Genomic DNA, 17,412 nt, shown 5'->3' with positions numbered 1-17,412 from the left:
GGGTGGTGGAGGGTTTTCTTGTTTTCTTCTTCATGCAGATTTTATTTTCTGAGAATAAACGTTTTTTAGCCTTGCAGCTGAGATCCCCTGTAAACCTCAGATCTCAGTTTCACACACAGAAACAAAAACCGGGCTTTAAACTGTTAATCTGTTGCAAAAAATGTGCAAGTTTGCACCTCTTAAGAAACAATGTTCCAACATCTAGCACTTTAGTCCTTCTGCCATTATTGACATTCTTCTCAAGGCAGTAGATCTTGGCGAAATCCACAACGGTATCAGAATATATATATAGAGAGAGAGTTTCCCATTATATTGAGGCTCCTGGATGAAAGAAAGAAGAACAGGATGGATGAAAGAATATACAATCTTTTTATTAATTACGTTTTCAGCAATGTTTGTGATAATGGTAAAATGGTAATAGCACCCAAGGTTCTTGCTTATGTGTTTGGCTGTTAACTTTCTGTTGATTAGGCCAAGCTGATACTGGTCATGGAGATTTTTCTGATAATGTCAGTATCACAGACTTGTATAAACTGTTAGGCAAGAGGAATGCTTCAGATATAGGAGTCTGAAGGTTAGGGGAAGTGGCTCTTTCAACTTAATATAACATGGTACAGCTAGTAAGTTGTTTTACCACACTTCCTGCTGTAGGTGTGCAGCTACTAAGGCCGGAATCTGTACTGGATTATAAGTAACACTTGCTTGGGCCCAGCACGTTTCTGCAGCAGTAAGACCTGCAATGACACACTGCAACTCCTATCATTTAGTCTGAGAGCGCACGTTAGAGCCTGAAAGGTGACGATCGTCACACTCACTGCTAGATCTCCATGGAAAGTGATAGATAACCTGACAGTGCTCAAACCATTTGCAATCAGAGGTGGAGCTGTCCTGGAAAAGCAAATGCCTGGAGTGTTAAAGGCACCCAGGTATCACTGGAAGTAGCGCTGCTGAGAAAGCAATGCCCTACCTTGCGTACCTGTGTCTTACGTTGTATGTAAATTTGTGTATTTCATAGTGCATTAAAGAGGATAGTATTCACAAACCATATCTGAAGGGTATTAAATGTTTCAAACTTCAAGGAAGAAGAACTGAAATACCTTTAAAAGTTGTCAATTCACAGTACTTTTTTGAATTCAACTTGTTTTATATATATCAGAAGCATGTTTATTGTAATGTAACACTCCTGAGACAGTCTGTAATTGAAATGTCAGGAACCAGCAGCATGAGAAACAGCAACAACAAAAAATGTACCTGATTAATTAAAACATATTGAGTGTCTTCACTGTGTAACTGAGAATTTTACTGAGGATTTTACTTTCAAATAAAATCAAAATAAAAGCAAAACAGATTTTCTGCCAATAAATAGCAAAACAAAGCGTGTTGAGAAAGCATTGTCACTTCCAGTTTTCATTGGAAGGTCCTTTGGAATGGTGGGGTGATAAAGGAAATTGGTGTTGTCGTACAGGAAAGAGCACATCTAATGTCAAAACTTTGCCAAACTAATTTGCATTGAGATTTCTAGAAATAAAAACAGAGGTCATCTGTGGTTTTAATTTTATCCCACAATGCTCTTTTTATGGAACTCATATATTGGTTCGTTCAGGATGCCAAATAAAGTTCTGCCACAGAATTTGGAGACTATGCTTCAATCTTTTGGTGATTCATAAACAAAATATAAGATGTTCAATTTTTAATTACTTATTTTCTAGTTAAGGTTTGCACGTGTGTCTTTTAAAATAGATTTGCTCAAAATTGCTGTACATGTTAGAAATCCCATTTAATAAAATAACTTCACTATTAATGATAGCCTGTAATTCTTTAAACATGTCTTGAAACTTATCTATGTCTTCAGATGCCAGCATGGTAAAATGGATACAGTTTCTGATTCAAAGCAAACTGACGGTGCCAATAATGTTGGAGAAGTTGGTACTGCATGCAACTGGCACCACACTGATGGAGTGCTGCCTGTAAACTGTGACAGTAGCTGAGCAATTTGAACAGTCAGGGTACGGGACCAGTTTCCAAAGTTGTTCAGTATTTTTTTCATCTAAATACAAGACGTCATATACTTTTAGTGTGAAAAGCAAGCCGTTAATTCCTGTGTTGTGCATTGTCGGCTGAGATGATACAAAGCTTTAAATTACATATGTATTTGTTTTTCTAGCAGCGTATACGTTTTAACATTTCATCTGAAATGCTTAAAGTCATGCAGATGAAAACACTTTGATTATTACAGTTTTCACTGATACAAAAAACAGAGATGGAAGGCAAAGCAAATGGGCTTTATGTCCAGTTTGTTGATGGGGTGAAAACTGGGTCAGATAGTTTAAAGGCCAGGATTAATAAATAAAAAATAACTATTAGCAAAAGCAGAGAAATACCTGTTCAGTTTCTAAATGTTCTTTTTTGTTTGTCCGTTTAACAAACTAGAATTTTATTACATTTCTTAGTACTGCATTTTGGAATTCTGGTTTTATTTTTGTTCTTTCAGGCTGCTGTGAGTTTCAGAGATCAACCATGGGCATTAAAGGCTTGCAGGGATTTGTGACAAGAGTTTGCCCTGATGCCTGCAGAACAGTAGATCTGAAAGAGGTGGCGGAAAAGCATCGCATCGATCATCCAGGTATCCCACCTGTTATCGTAGTAGATGCCATGAGTTGTGTTAGGCACTGGTACACGCCGGAATCCTGGGTGTGCGGTGGCCAGTGGCGGGAGTACCTTGCCAATTTAGAGGATTTTATTAAAGCTTTTACAGCAGCCGGTATCACGCTGGTGTTTTACTTCGATGGAGTGGTAGAAGAGAAGAAGAGAGATGAGTGGATCAAACGGAGGTGGCAGAATTACAAGGAAATAGCTGCACTGTTTCAGTTTGTCAAGACTCACAGGAAACAACCGGGGAGAGGAATGTTCGTTCTTCCCTCAGCGTTGCCTACTTTTACACGGTATGCCCTCAAGTCACTTGGTCAAAAAACTGTGTGCACATTGCAGGAGGCAGACTTTGAGGTGGCTGCGTATGGTTTGCAACATAATTGCATAGGAATTCTTGGGCAAGACAGTGACTACCTCATCTATAATACATCTCCCTATTTTTCCATTGAGAAGCTCTGCGTGGACAAACTGGTCACTGTTATGTACTGCAGAGAAGCTCTTTGCCGTGCGTTGGGTCTTAGTATGACACACCTCCCTCTCTTTGCTTGCTTGCTTGGCAATGATGTTGTTCCAGAAAACTTGTTGGAAGGCTTTTGGCGTAAATGTTTAGCCACCTGTCCGCCCAGGAATAAGAGCTACAACAGAAGAACAAACGTACTTCTGGCTGTGGCAAACTACATCTCAAGAGTTCCGTGCTCGTACAGCAGCCTGAAACACTTGGAAGAGATGCTGCCTTTGGGATCAGACAAAACATTACTTCTCAGAGGAATGGAGTCCTATCTTTTGCCTGGGCAGCAGTCTCCATGGATTCCTCCCACTGCGGGACATCTCAAAACATTCTCAGGTGTAGAAGAAACAGCCATGTGCCAAGATAAGGAAATATTTCAGGTACCTTGTCTTCTAAAGCTCAGTGGTCTCTTTATTGTCATGACTACTTAGTGAAAGTTGGTAATGAGTACACTGAACCTACTTATTTAACTTTGCTTTAATAAAATCTTCTGTTTCTTAAGAGCAGCTATAATTATGACTATTATATGCATCATGCTAAGGGCAGATACAGTCCATTGCAATTAACAGCGGTTCCTCTCTTTTTGAGAGAAGTCAAATAACAGGGAGCAGCACGTGTCTGGGCTGGTAGCTGGGCACAGAGATGTGTTTTCCTTGTATTGCACAATGGAATAACTTGCTTTTGCTTTGAGAGCCCACAAGTAAGATGCAGCTGGTTAGTGGTTTGCTGGGCTGTGCCTGGCACAGGCAGTCAAGGTACCAAAGGGGAGCTGTGCTAAGAACACAGGAGTTAAAATTGCTGTTGTGGAGGAGACAGGAAAGCTTCCAATAAATCTGTATTTCAAGCTTTTAGGACTTACCATTCAGATACACTGTCCTTGAATGAACAGTGCAGTGGCCTGTTAATCCCTTAAAGGGCAGGGCTGCACTAAGAGGTTTCACATATGGCTTCCCACGGGGGCAGAGATGCACTGGCGATGGGGTGAGAAGCCGTACAGTCAGATTGGCTCGCTCTAGCAGATTGGATGTGTTAGCCTAGGTAGCCTGCCTGGCTAATAGAAAACTTCACTGCCAAGACATGGACTAATCTTTATACCAACTGAGCTGCCTTGCATCAGAGTTCATACAACAGCAGTAAGCCTAGAGCACAACTCTGCAAATTTGTGACAATTCAGAGAATATATTGAGGTTTAATTGAAAAAAAAAAAAAAAAGACAACAGGAGGTAGTGGCATTTGTACCCTGTATTCATCTACTAGTAGTCACCTACTACTCCCTATTTTGTCTGTCTCTTACTTATCTTGCATCTTTGCTTTAAGACTATTTTTGTTTCCTCATTATATTACTCTAATTATATAATTTACATTTGCCTTTTCAAAAAGACTCTGAAACATTTAAAAGCCAAATTAAAACCTATGCAATGCTCATTTCAGCTAAACTGCAGAGTCTTTGAGTTTGATGCTAGCCACATGTAGATACAATACATGTAATTTTTGACTGTAGAGTTAAATAGAGGACATCATTAGAAAAACAACAACACTACATCCTAATGAAGTGTTGAAAAATACTGTTTATGCTTGAAGTGCAAGGAAAAATTAGGCAGAATGTCATTATCTAGGTTGGATTACAGCCAGGACAATAGTATTAATATCCTTACTCCTTAAGAGAATGTACCATGTGGTCTTTATGACAAGTGGTCATTATTTCTTGGTTTAATCTTTCATTTATGGTGTTGCAGTTCTCTAGCATCATGCTGAGCTACTGCTGTACGGAAATAATAATGTTTTGAAGCTCCATTGAAGAATGCCTCACTCTTGCTGCATAAATCCCACATTAAGCTCGTACCTGAGCCAAGGAAATTACAGTCAAAGTTGAAGACATGTTAACTCGTCTTCTGCTTTTCTGTTACAGTTGTTTAAATATTCATATATGTTGTGTGTATGCTTTGTTTCATATTTTGAAATCCACAATGTAATTCTACTTGCCTTGCCTATTACCTAAAATGCACACAAATGGTATACACAGCTCAGTTCCAGCCTCAAGGACATAACCTCCTGTTCTTGGTTCCCCCAGGGAAGAAGAGCATACCTTTCTAGCTGTCTGCATGTGTAAATTAGAAATATTTTTCAAGATACAGCATTGAAAACAACTTTACTTTTGAAATCAGCTTGTTTTTTTTTTCAGTACATTAGAATGTGTATGTTATATGCAAATGATAAGAAACTAGCATTTTTGAATGATCTCATATTTGTGAAAGTTTGAAAAAGTCCTGTGGTGCTTCATTCAAATCATGCTCAGAAAACTCTTTGGTTTTGTTGTATACAAGAGTGGATTTGGGAGATTATATTCTTTCAGTACCTTAAGAATACTGAAGAATTTCTTCCTGGGCAACCAGTAACTTATTGCTATAAGAAAATGCTCTGTTGATTGGCAATCTATACAGAAGCCTGTCATTCATTTTGTGTTCATGTGAGCAGTTATTTGGAAAGTATGACCTTTCCATAGAATTAGTTTAGATCAGTAATGGCCAGTGTTTGACTGCAGCTTTGAAATCCTGCGTCCCTAGGCTTGTAGGTACTGGGATCCTGCAGAGATGATGCGTTTCTCTGGCCAGTGGTCTGGTAATTCCCTGCGAAAAAGACTGAGGTAGCTGTACAGATGGCGCAACCCAAATAATACAGATAGTGTGACACATGCAGGGAATGCCAAGCAGAGAAACTTCTGTGCCTGTGAGCCATAAAGCATGGGTCCAGGAAAATTACACCCCTGTAGTTCGGGTTTGAGGTTTTGAAGTAGAAAGTATTGCTGGCTCTGCACTTGGCCAGGCCAGGTTAGTTAGTGTACGGTGCCTGAGAGCAGCTTTGTTTGTCAGATGGTCCAGACCAGCTGTCCCTGTAGGTACCCAGGCTGCCTGTAGGCATTTGATGTGCCTGCATCTGGTGGGTGGCCAACCTGCAGCCTGATGCTGTCATTCTGCTTTTCAGCAAGGCTGGAGACCTTGTTTCCTCACTGGAGTAGACTGTATTTCTTTCCTCTGGGGAAAAAGCTCTCACAAAGTAAAAGCGTGGTGAAGTTTACGTATTCTAATTTCATCGTTACGTAAACTACACAAGTCCAACTACTCTCAGGAAAGAAAAGGGGCTGTCTTGTATAGCTTGTCTTACAGTAAAATGAAAGGTTTGGGTTTTTTCATGCTCTCACTCAAGTGTTGTACTTTTTTTTTTTTTGAAGTGTATATACACTTCTTAGAAAGGGAAGAACTCTTGAAGAAGAGTGAATAATGGAGGACAGCTCATTTTTTCATGTCTGAATTCAGAACTCATTCTAAGCATGATTACTCTCTAAAAAGGTATTGTGAAAAAAAAAAAAAAAACTCAAGATTTAAGAATTCAAAGAGTGATTAAAAGAAAGGCAATGATGGGTTTCCTGAGAATTCCTATCTATAAAAAGATAAGTGTCTGAAAATATAGTATACTCCTAATTTTTTGAAAAAGTGCTTGTTCCTTTCCTGACCATTCTGTCCACTTGTACCAATTCCTCTAACAATGGATATGTTTTGTTACTTTTTGATAATTCTTAATTTTGGAGATAATGCCTTCTTCTTTCTTTGAACAGTTAGCTAAGGAACAACACATCCAATCTGAAAATTATGTAATTTTCAATATCCTGAGTAATGGAGTGATTGAGTGCAGCAACTCTTTGGAAGATGATCGCGATACAGAGATTCCTGGACAGGCACTCATCTTTCGGCCTGCTCGTCAGCATGTTTATTCTGTCTTGTTGGAATCTGGAAAAGGTAAGGGTTAGGCTACTTACACCATTGTTCAAGTGTACTTTAAATTCTGAAATAGGAAATCTTGAATTTGTTGTTTCAGTGGCTATTTCTGCATGGCATTTTGAATAAAAACTGTGGGCAACTGAAATGTACTTTGTAAGGAATCAGAAGAAAACTTGAAAGTTGTAGTTTTTCTACATGCTGTTAAATTTCAGTACTTTTCAAGAGATTTAAAAAATGTATTTTTTGTTGTTAAATGGGAAGTTGTAAAAGTTGTTAATCATCAAAAGATTGAGCAAAACTAAGACATTTATAATATTTTAAGAGTTTGAGAGGATATAAAGCCTTCTTTTGCTTTACTAAGTATCATCCTGATAATGTCAGCTGTAATACACTTCTACAAAACAGTTACCATTTTACCTTCAGTTGATTTTAAGTCTATCATTTTAAGAACATCTTATAGGCAAATACAGTTATTGCAGTAATACACAAGCAGTCATGCCAGTCATTATTAGTTCTTTCATCAAGGTGGAAGAAAGTAAGATTTCTTTATCCAGTTGTATAAAAAGATACTGCAGTAGGTAGTGCTTCTATTCAAAAGTGCTTCTGCGCTTCTATTCTACTGTAAGACATTTTTTTAATGTGCATCCTTGTACAAATTTTGCAATTTAAGACTTTACTTAAATGTTGTCTTTAGCTATGGTAGCTTTTATTTCATGCTCCCATTGGCTTTTAGACAGTGACTTGAAAAATTGCACTTTCATTCTTTTTAATATGCTGTTTTCTCTTTGTTAATCACTTTACATTTGTATTGATAAAAGTGCCCCACCATCGACTTAGTATCCAAACTACATGCTTAGAAAGGCCATATGAATGAAGTACCTGACTTCCTTCACCAACTAGAGACTGAAGTCATACCATAATAGGAAAAAATAGGAAAAACTGAATCAGAGTTTACATAGTCCTTTAGAGAGAATAACAAAAAGCTCAGCAGTAGTCATGCACATCTGTCATCTTTCATTTTTCGGCCTACTGCCTCTAAATTTTGTAGACAATTATAACTTCATTGGGTTTTGTTTGTTCCTCTACGCAGCAGGATATTCACTGATGTTTTCAGAAACAACCAGTACCAAAACTTCTAATTAACAATTGTTGCTGCAGGATGGCAGGGTAGTAGGCAGATTTGCATTTGTGTTAGTGGACAGATGAAGAAGATTAGAATTGAAATACCGAAACATTAATTTAGTATTGTAATGAAAATGAAATTTGGACTTGAAAGAGATCTTCTTTTAAGAAAGTGATTTTAGAATAAAACCATGGATAACATGTTTTACTTGCTCTCAGTTCATGCTTCAAATTCCAGAAACAGTTTTGTAAAGTAAATCATGTTGAACACCCCCCAATCCTTAACCTTTCCAAAAAGGTAGGTAGAGCTTGTTTGCATTGCTACTGTAATAAATCTGCATTTTCATTGCTTATATCTACCTCTATCTGCTTTAACTGTGTCACTTCCTAGTCGTTCATGGGTTGGTTGGTTGGTATTTACTCCAGTGTATAGTTGCTTTCAGGTCAAGAGTGTAGACCATTAATCAGATTCTGTATGGAAATTTGTAAGTGAATGTCAGCATTATTTTTTAATGAATTTCCTTGTAGAGCTACAAGGCAATAGTGTTCTCTACAAAGCAAGTAGAATCCTTTACCAGTTTCACTTGGATAAAGTCTGACTTTTTTGTAGTTCAGTGAGGGGTAGGAAGGGGAGATGTAAACAACACTGTATGTAGATTGTCATATAATGTAGAATTACTTTGGATTAGCATTAAAAAGAAGAGCTTACTGGAAGTAGGCAACCAATTAAATTAGGCTGGAGCCTGCTGCCATTGAGAAACAATTGCCAGTGTAGCTCTTGTAAAATCAAGTCGGCTAACTACACAATGTTCCAGTTTGCAGTGGAGACGTATGTATACCCGCTTTTATTCCTTAAGATCCCTCAATTATAAGATTCCTGGTTTGGATACTGACCTCTTTGCAGTTTGCAAATCTTCTTATTTACTGATAACAAAACAGCCAACGCTTTGTAAAAGCAGCGATTGCAGTTTTAGTTAAGAACATGTTAAAAATAACATAAACAGCTCCATCAACCCTGAAACAAAAACCTCTTAGGTTTGTTTATTTAGGTTAAGATTTTTAGGTGCCAAAGATACCCATGAATCAATAAGAGCTGGATGTCATCACATCCTTTGAAATCACCTGCATAGCCCATGCCACTTTGCCAGCATTTATTTTCCTGCCACTGCCAGTGTAATTTTCTTGCACAGCCATTCCTTTCAGTCCCTGTGCAACCTCTCAGTTGTGCTGGTGCAGCTGCTTGTGCAGCTACACGGTGACCTATATTGAGAAACTGAAAATAGCCCCTTTCTCTCTTCCCTTACATTCTTGCAGTCAGGTAAATAACTTGGTTCTGTTTCCCCATCTGACTCTGTGTAGTCACAAACAGTTGTGGTGAAACAACCCGAGGGAATAGCAGGGAGTGGGGATGAGCAAATCAATGGTCACCTGAAAAAGTTAGCAAGGCTGCTGCAAGAACTGCTCATGAAGCTGTCACTTCGGCTGTAGTTTGATGTATGGTAATCACATGCATACCTTTACTGACTGAAGTATTGCTAGAATCAGAGCCTTATTTTGACCCCACCAAAAATAAATAAATAAATAAACAAAGGGAGGGGGATGATCTTGATCGTACAGCACTTGTTGCTTGTGTTTTTTGAAAATATAATTCATATTACCAGAGCTTCCTCTGAGCATTAGGTGGAACATTGCTTTATAGTGATACATAAGTTGTCAACTTTTAGCATTGTTCCTAGAACAACTGTACGGTTAGAAAAAATCAAGGAGGAGGGAAAAGTAACAGTAAATAGCGCAGCCTGAGATGCCAGCCAAGCTCTTTCTTTTGTACACAAAGAGTTCAGAACAAAGCCAACAGGTTTTGGCACTAGCTCAGGCCATGGAAATACCTGCACCAGTTGCAAGGTTATGTAATGCGGCCTAAACACGTGGCCAGCTCCTGGAAGTCCTGGCATCACTCCCAGTTCTAAGATTAGCAGCCCAGGCTGACCATGCCTTTGACACTGTCAAAAACAGGCCATTAGTAGAATTTTTGCCAGTTATCACCAGTGACTGCTCAGTAGGATTGGCGTTGGTGCAGGTGTAGAGGAGCACACCGTTTCCAGCAGTCTCTTAGTTCAGTGTTTGGCACGTAGCTGAAATTTTCCTTCAGCTGCTAGGCAATGCAGTGCACCAATGCAATGCAATGCAATGCACCAATTTCACAGGTCATACAGGGTCTATTTAACCAAAGGAAATGATGTTTTTGAATTTCACTGGTGATACTCTTTATGTATATTTTGGGGGGAAAATGTTTCAAAAATTAGGCTACTTTTTTCCCCAGAGATAATTCCATGGCAGAAGACTTGGCATTTAGCTTTCAATTCGGTTCTTGCTAGGTTAATGGGCTGTGAATTTGCAGGACCTTCTGCAATACATAGTGTTCTCAAGTGTGTCCCCTCTTGTTTGTTGTTCTACCCAAATGCCATGTACTTTTGTTTTTACTCAACTCTGTGTCTTCCATAGCTATTAGCTTATTGCTTGGCCACCCAGTGCATTCAGATAGAGCAGGTAACTTGACTTGCCTGCCTTTCTTTCAGTTGGTGCCCTAATAGGATCTGTCAGCTGAGTCACCAGTTTCATGCAATGTTTTGCTGTTTCTTACAGTTGAAATCTTTTGTGCTGTTTCAGATTTAGTTGAAAAAGATCAGTGGGTCCATCAATTAGTTAAAAGACAGACATCCTAATTATATAAGCCTTGCTTCCTTAAGAAGACAGGCTAAAATTTAGGAGGTTGAATGGATTGGATAAAGCAGAGTCATTTACGTAATGGCTTCAAACAGTGCTAAAACAAGAAAATGCTTTCTGAAAGTGACTTTGGGTTATTAAATTGGAAGGTTTTCTTAATGGAAAAACATTATCATAGGCAATGATTTATAATCAAGATTGGAGACTTCAGCTATTGGAATGTGCAGTTGAATGTGTTGTTTTTTTTTTTTTTTTCCCCCAGCCTAGGCATTTTTAATTTTACTGTTCACATCAACAGTTTTCAAACAACAAGGCATGGTAAGCACAGATGTATTGCTATCCCTTGCAGTCCAGCTGCCAACTCTTCAGTCTGTCACCTTCAGTGGGAGTTTGTGCTGCAGGTCCATGCTTAAGGAAGGTAGAAGCAGGGCAGTAAAACAGATTTTGTCAAGTTCTTTTCCCCTCCTCTCATCCCTGAGACTAGCACCCCATCTGAGGTGTTTCTTCCCTTGCACCATGGCATCCTGCTTGCTTGTTCATGCCAGCAGGAATTTTCTGCACTGAACTATGGACAAGGACAGGAAACTAATGTGACCAAAGTTTTTGAGACAGGGGAGACAAGAGGAGGAGAGTGTTGGAGAGTTGGTTGTTGTTTGTGTGTCTTTGATGTTGTAAGCGAGGTAAAGATTTTTGGGGGGTTCAGATTGCAGCATTAGAATTCTATGTGCATTAAAATGCACAGTGATAGGAATTAATGATAAAAGGCAGGGATTTGTTCTTAGTACCTCTGAAACACCCTGTATCTCAAAAACACCGAGTGAGAGCTGAAGGATTTAGAAATGCAATTCTGTGAATCTGGAAACTAACCTTGGTTAGGTCAGGTTTGTACAACAGAAATCAAAACTGGTAACTGACTGTTCTGTCCTCCTCTCCCCAACACCCCTATGGCAGACATGTTATAAATGACACAGAGAAGTAAGGTACCAGCTTCCCTTTGATTTTAATGTGAGCTCAGCTTTAAAGCCAGTATGGGGTGGGGAGCGTGTGGCTCAAGTGGTGAAACTTTAAGTTAAGAGACACCTTAATCTTTACATGGAGCAGGGGGTGCAGTTGGGGTTTGGAGGGCTCAGAAGCCACTTGAGCTATTAGGCATAAACAATCCTTTTATACCGGACAAAAGATCTGGAACTCTGGTCTCTAAAAGCTCTACATTTGACTGGGGTGACTCCATTGCTGTCAGCTTTCAATAGATAGCCATCAAAGCTTCCTGTAAAGATTTTGTTGTAAGCCCTGATACAGGAATTATCAGGGCAAACTGGCAGGAGGACCATATTAAGGACTGTCTGCATTTGTGGCCCCGAGAGGCTGAGGTAGTTGATACAGGTCCCTAAACTACACCAGATGCCTCCACCCTGCCTGAACTGCCTTGGAATGGGAGGGCCTAAAATTGGCTGAAAGATGTTTTCGAATGCTTTCCACAGACTTTTGTACTTATATTTTTGGCTGCGGTTCCCAACTCCAAACTCATGTTTATGGTACATAATTCAAACTCTCTTCACTTTTTCTGATGATTTGTCGTAAAGATACTAAAACTAATCTGTGTTTTTATTTCAAAGAAGTTGAGCAAACAAGTCGTTATGAAGTACTTCCTGTTACTTAGAACCCTGACCACCACTGCTTCCAACTTCTATGCAAGTATCAATGCTTGCACTCGACTTACTCACCCAATTCTGTCTTTGTTTAGGTGGAGCCTGTCCTTCTGTGAAAGAGTGGTTTGTCTATTTTGGAAATCCTCTGCAGGAGCCAGAAGTGATACAACCTGTGCAGCCTCCTCTTCCAGGTAGAATAAAAATGTGTTTAAATCTGAAATAATGACATCACTAAAATCAGGTTGGAAAATATATCATCAGACGTTTGATATGGTATCCAAAATGATTGTGGAGAACAAGTAGCTAAATTAGAAATGCTGCATGCCTGTAATTGCTTTTAATTGCCCTATGTAATTATACTAGGATTCCGCTTTGAGCTACATTTTATTACTGTGTCTTGTTAAACCGGGTGCTAATTCAAACATCCATTCTAAAATGCAAACAATTCCTTAAAGGTTCTAAACGCTGCTCTGAGGCCAGTATAAGTGGTGTGTAGGGCCATATTAAAGTACTCCTATTGAGCTGTTTGAGAGAATGTGTTAATGAGATTGGTGGAGAATATAAAAAAAGGGTCATTTTAGATCACTTGAGACAATCCAGAAGAGAGAATCCAGTTTCAAATTAAAAAAAAAAAAATAGTTATCTGTTATCAGTTATTTGTTTCTGTGTAGTGTCTTTTACTGTCTTAAGCATCAAGTGTTTTGTGTGTTCATATTTTCTTTCCTTTGGTAAAGTACAGATTCTTGAACACTCTGTGAAATCAGTATTATTAGGAATGTACTTATGAGGAAGTACACAGTAGTTAAAAGATTGGGCATGGTGTATGTCACTTATCTCGTTATCACTAAATGGTATGATGCTGTACAAGTTCAGCATAGGAAATAAACAGTAGTGTATCATTTTTGTTATTTCAGAAGGAAAATTGTTCTAATTGTTAATTTGACAATGCTATTGGACTTGTAACCCCTCTACCTTTATTCTCACAGCTGTATCTCTATTCAGCTACTAGTATGTGGATCAGAAGCTGGAAGTTTTTTAGTTCTTATATGAAATATATTAGTTCCATAGATATATCACTGATACTTTGTTGAGGAAAATGCCTTCACTTCTTTGTAGTGAACATAAACATCAAGCTGGAGCATGCTCTTTTTTTTTTCTTTCTTTCTTTTTTTCTTTTTTTTTTTGGGGGGGGGGGGGTTCTTTAGAAGCTACCTGTTTTTAATTTTATGCAGTTGCAGTAAATTGTCTCAAAGTATCCTAAGATGGTACGTGTATCTTCATGATTAAAAGTTGTAATATTTAATAAGAGTCTTCAAATTCAAGTATGAAGGAAAACCATCTGATCTTAGATAGCAGCCTTTTCAAAATCCTATTGAAAGAAACTGGAAAGAATTCAGTTATATAAACAAGTACAAACAAACCTTCATTTGATATACAGTAGTTTCACTGTCCAGTAGCCCTGATATGCTATTAGAAGAGTGATTATCTAATTGACTTCATGATAGCATGAAATTGCTGTGAAATTTTCCAAATGGATTTGAATATGCAGGGTAAAAGTTGATTTGTCTGTCCTGTAGAACTGCTTTATTTCAGCATGTAATGGTCAGGGAGCATGCATTTGTAAAAACAAACAAAAACTCAACAAAGTATAAATGATACCTATGTCATTACATTTCTGTTGGCATGGCAGATATACTGTATTTATTGCTGTGAAATTTTAATTCCCAGATATATAGTACCTTCCTCCTTTCATGAAGAGGAATGTGCTCTGTTTCGACTGCCCTGCAACATACTACACACGGAATCCACCTTCATGTTGACAGTAAATTTCAAATTACTTTGTGTGCAGCAACTGCATATCAGGAGTTTGTAAAAACAACATCTTTGGAGACATAATCTTTACTAAATCAGTAATGAAAGACTGTTCTAGCAGACTATTAAAAAAGGGGAGGAGGACTTCTGGTGTTTATTTTTAGTGCTCTGTTGTCATTCCTTCAGCGAACAAATATTTTTCTAAAATTTTTGCAGTCCATATTTGTATGCCTTACATTCGCTCATGCATCTTTTATTTTCCACAGCATGACTTTCTAATTCACCAAATAAGGTTCTCAACAGCGCATCACATTTTTCAGACAAGGATTGTATTTAGAGCTCACTTAAAGAAGTTGCTAAAGGAAGTTGGAGTTCAAAGCTGTCAATCAAGATCAGGTTACTCAAAAAAAAATAAAAAAAAAGAAACCTTAATAGAAAGTATTTGAAACATCACAGGTGCAGGCAAACTGGGAAAGTTCTTTGTTTTATCTTTTTGGGGAAAAAACGATAGCCTCATCATCACAGGTAGTTCAGTAGCTCATTGTTTAGTAATATGCTAAGAATATATGTGAAATCTTGACTCTGTCATGTTTGATTTAGCTTAAAAAGTCTGAACAAGTATTATTTGATATTAATTTTGAACGATAATGTATATCACTAAATGTAAATTCCACATTGGTCTTAAAAATAATAATTTCCACTGACAAATGGATTTTTTTGTGTGTATAAAACAGCAGAACTGTCTTGCATCTAAAAGGCTTGCAGGTAATATATCAAATATAAGTTTTTTTAATGAAACATTGAATCCTTAAGACTTTAAGGTGGCAGTTTAAAATATGCTTAAAGTACAGTGTTTATTATGTGTGTGTATTTTTCTTGAGAGAGAATCTGCTGAATTATCATCTGTGCTTGCTCGTGTTCTCTATCTCCCTTCTGGAATGTTTCCTTTCATTTGAATGAATGTGGTTGTGATGTTTCCCACACATTGACAAAGCACTACTTAAACTGATAAAATAAAACCAAAATTTGTCTCTGAGAAATGAATTCTGTTAGAAGGTCTGTGATCTAAGAAATTACTGTTTAACATCCATATCTTGTGAAGGTAGACTATCTATTTGATGTGTGTGCAATTTATTATGGAACAGGAGATTTAAAAATCTTTACTGAGAAAGTATGAATTCTGCATTCCATTTTATTTCTGAAAACATGTAGGATATTTTAGCTGGTTGTGCATGCAGACTACTTTATACTTCAGGAGTTTGGATATACTTTAAGGCTTCTAATCATTACATCTTAAAAGAATATGTCATGAGTATGCTCAAATTCAAATTACTGTCTTCTGAATGCTTCTTTAATGGTCAGATTTAATTTGCATTTGGATTTAAGGCATCTTTAGAATTGGCCAAGGTTCTTCACAAGTTAATGATGAGCATTCCTGTTAAGCATTATAACATTTTTATAAATTGATCTTTGTTGCTCAGTATTTGCATGAGCATGTAAAACAAAGAAATGTTAAAGTTCTATTACTGGTGTTATAAAATGAAATTTCAATAGTTATTACTTCAAACAGTAAATAATACACATTTATATCCATATACAGAATGATGACATGATGTAAGTCAGTATGAATGTGAGGGTCACCTTTGTATAAGCCCAAAGTTCAATGATATATTGGTAATGCATTCCATAACTTTCACATGCATTCCATATTTGTAAAACAGTTATTTAAGTTAAAACAAGTGAAATAAGTATTTGTCTTCCCTTGAAGTGCTCTTGTTTTTCACAATGCTTTCTATATGACAATGTCGTTAAATGTATGAGTAAAAAGGAAAAAATAAGAAATGACTTTTTCTCTCACTTGTTGTTTGCCTGTGTTTGTATTTAGGCAAGTACTACTTCTAGATTTCCACAGAGGTCTTTGTGATGCTCTCTTTCTGGGAGTGCCCAAGGACTACAGCTTACACACTGCTGAATACAGTTCCCACACAATTTAGTGCATATTGAGAAGAGGCATAATCATATGCAGTGTTTAAATTCTCTCTGTAATTCACAGGACCTTATGGTTCCTATGACCCCAATAGGACAGATAATTTTCTCCTGACTAATCTTTACTGTAAAGATGTATATGTTATACGTTTAAGCATGTTTTGTTCTGTTTCACTCCCTTTTGATCTTCAGGTTTGTTGTTATTGTCATTTTTTAAGTTAATTTAGTAAATATTTAGATGTTTTTAGAAAGCAAAATATTTCTCATTCCTTTACAAGGAAACTTCTCTCTTTCAGAAATGTTTTCTAATTGCTGTAAAGTACGTAGTGAGGTTGTAACTAGAGCAGAAGACTGTTTTGGGGGTCTGCTGTGTATGAATTTATGTTTGTTGTTGGCTGTACATATGGTCATGGGAAAGTCATTAAACTTCAAAATATTTGTTCATTTTTACTGATCTTTCATCTAACGGTTAATAAATGTCTCTCTCTCTCTTGGTTATGACATGGATTTAATTATTTGTTGAGTGCATTGAGACCCTTTCATAAAAATAATGGTTTTGGCAGGTATGTTCCAAAAGGAGGTAGTGTCAAGTTTTCTTCCCCAGAGTAAATAACTCATAATTCATCAGTACCTCTTTTTCCCAGGCGCAAGTTGATGTCACTTCTGAAAGTATAACGAACTGTTTATGGAAAAGATGTCTTGAATTTTTTGTTGAGCTCTCTCAATATAGATATGTAGCCTTGATTATTGATGTAGTTCGTGGTTTTACTCTGAAGGAAGAAAAATTTCTATTATTAGGTATACCCTTGGATGCAATTCATTTTAAAAAAGTACAGATGGAAAGAGTACTTTCCTTTAACTAATTCTTGGAGTCTTTCTCCATATGTGGCTGAATGTGAACCTTTGGGAAAGCAGAAGCCATCAAAACTCTTTAAGTTTACCTACCTAAAAATTGTCTCACCCCTTACAGTTGGTTAGCCTTGATCGGGAAAGTTGGCTTTGTTTTAGTTTTATGCACATTATCTTTGCATATCTATTTTTCCTCGAAGTCACTGTGCTGTTTTTCTTTTGATTTTTTTTTTTTTCCTTTCTTTCTCATTGCAACAATTACCACTATCAAAAACAGCAGTCTGAGGCTCTTACAGTGCTGTCTATACTGGTCCTGTTGCTGCCAGTGTTTGTGATA

General features: G+C 37.4%; 1 protein-coding gene across 4 annotated transcripts in view; it reads left to right on the top strand.

Annotated features, from left to right (window-relative positions):
- The window catches only part of FAM120B (family with sequence similarity 120B), a 75,898-nt gene that overhangs the window by 6,698 nt on the left and 51,788 nt on the right, over window positions 1-17,412 (top strand). For 2 of the 4 annotated variants that reach the window (XM_035321878.1, XM_035321875.1), the window contains exons 2-5: window positions 652-926; window positions 2,492-3,537; window positions 6,771-6,951; window positions 12,524-12,619. In XM_035321878.1, the coding sequence (XP_035177769.1) occupies window positions 2,518-3,537; window positions 6,771-6,951; window positions 12,524-12,619 (1,297 nt within the window). In that variant the 5' untranslated portion in view covers window positions 652-926; window positions 2,492-2,517. The remainder of the gene's footprint in view (window positions 1-651; window positions 927-2,491; window positions 3,538-6,770; window positions 6,952-12,523; window positions 12,620-17,412) is intronic. The other 2 variants (XM_035321877.1, XM_035321876.1) reach the window with 1 other exon arrangement.

This window comes from Oxyura jamaicensis, chromosome 3 (genome assembly GCF_011077185.1).
Source record: "Oxyura jamaicensis isolate SHBP4307 breed ruddy duck chromosome 3, BPBGC_Ojam_1.0, whole genome shotgun sequence".
NCBI classification, from domain to species: Eukaryota; Metazoa; Chordata; class Aves; order Anseriformes; family Anatidae; genus Oxyura; species Oxyura jamaicensis.
The sequence above is the reverse complement of the archived record's forward strand: the minus strand, read 5'-3'. Positions and strand labels throughout refer to the sequence as shown.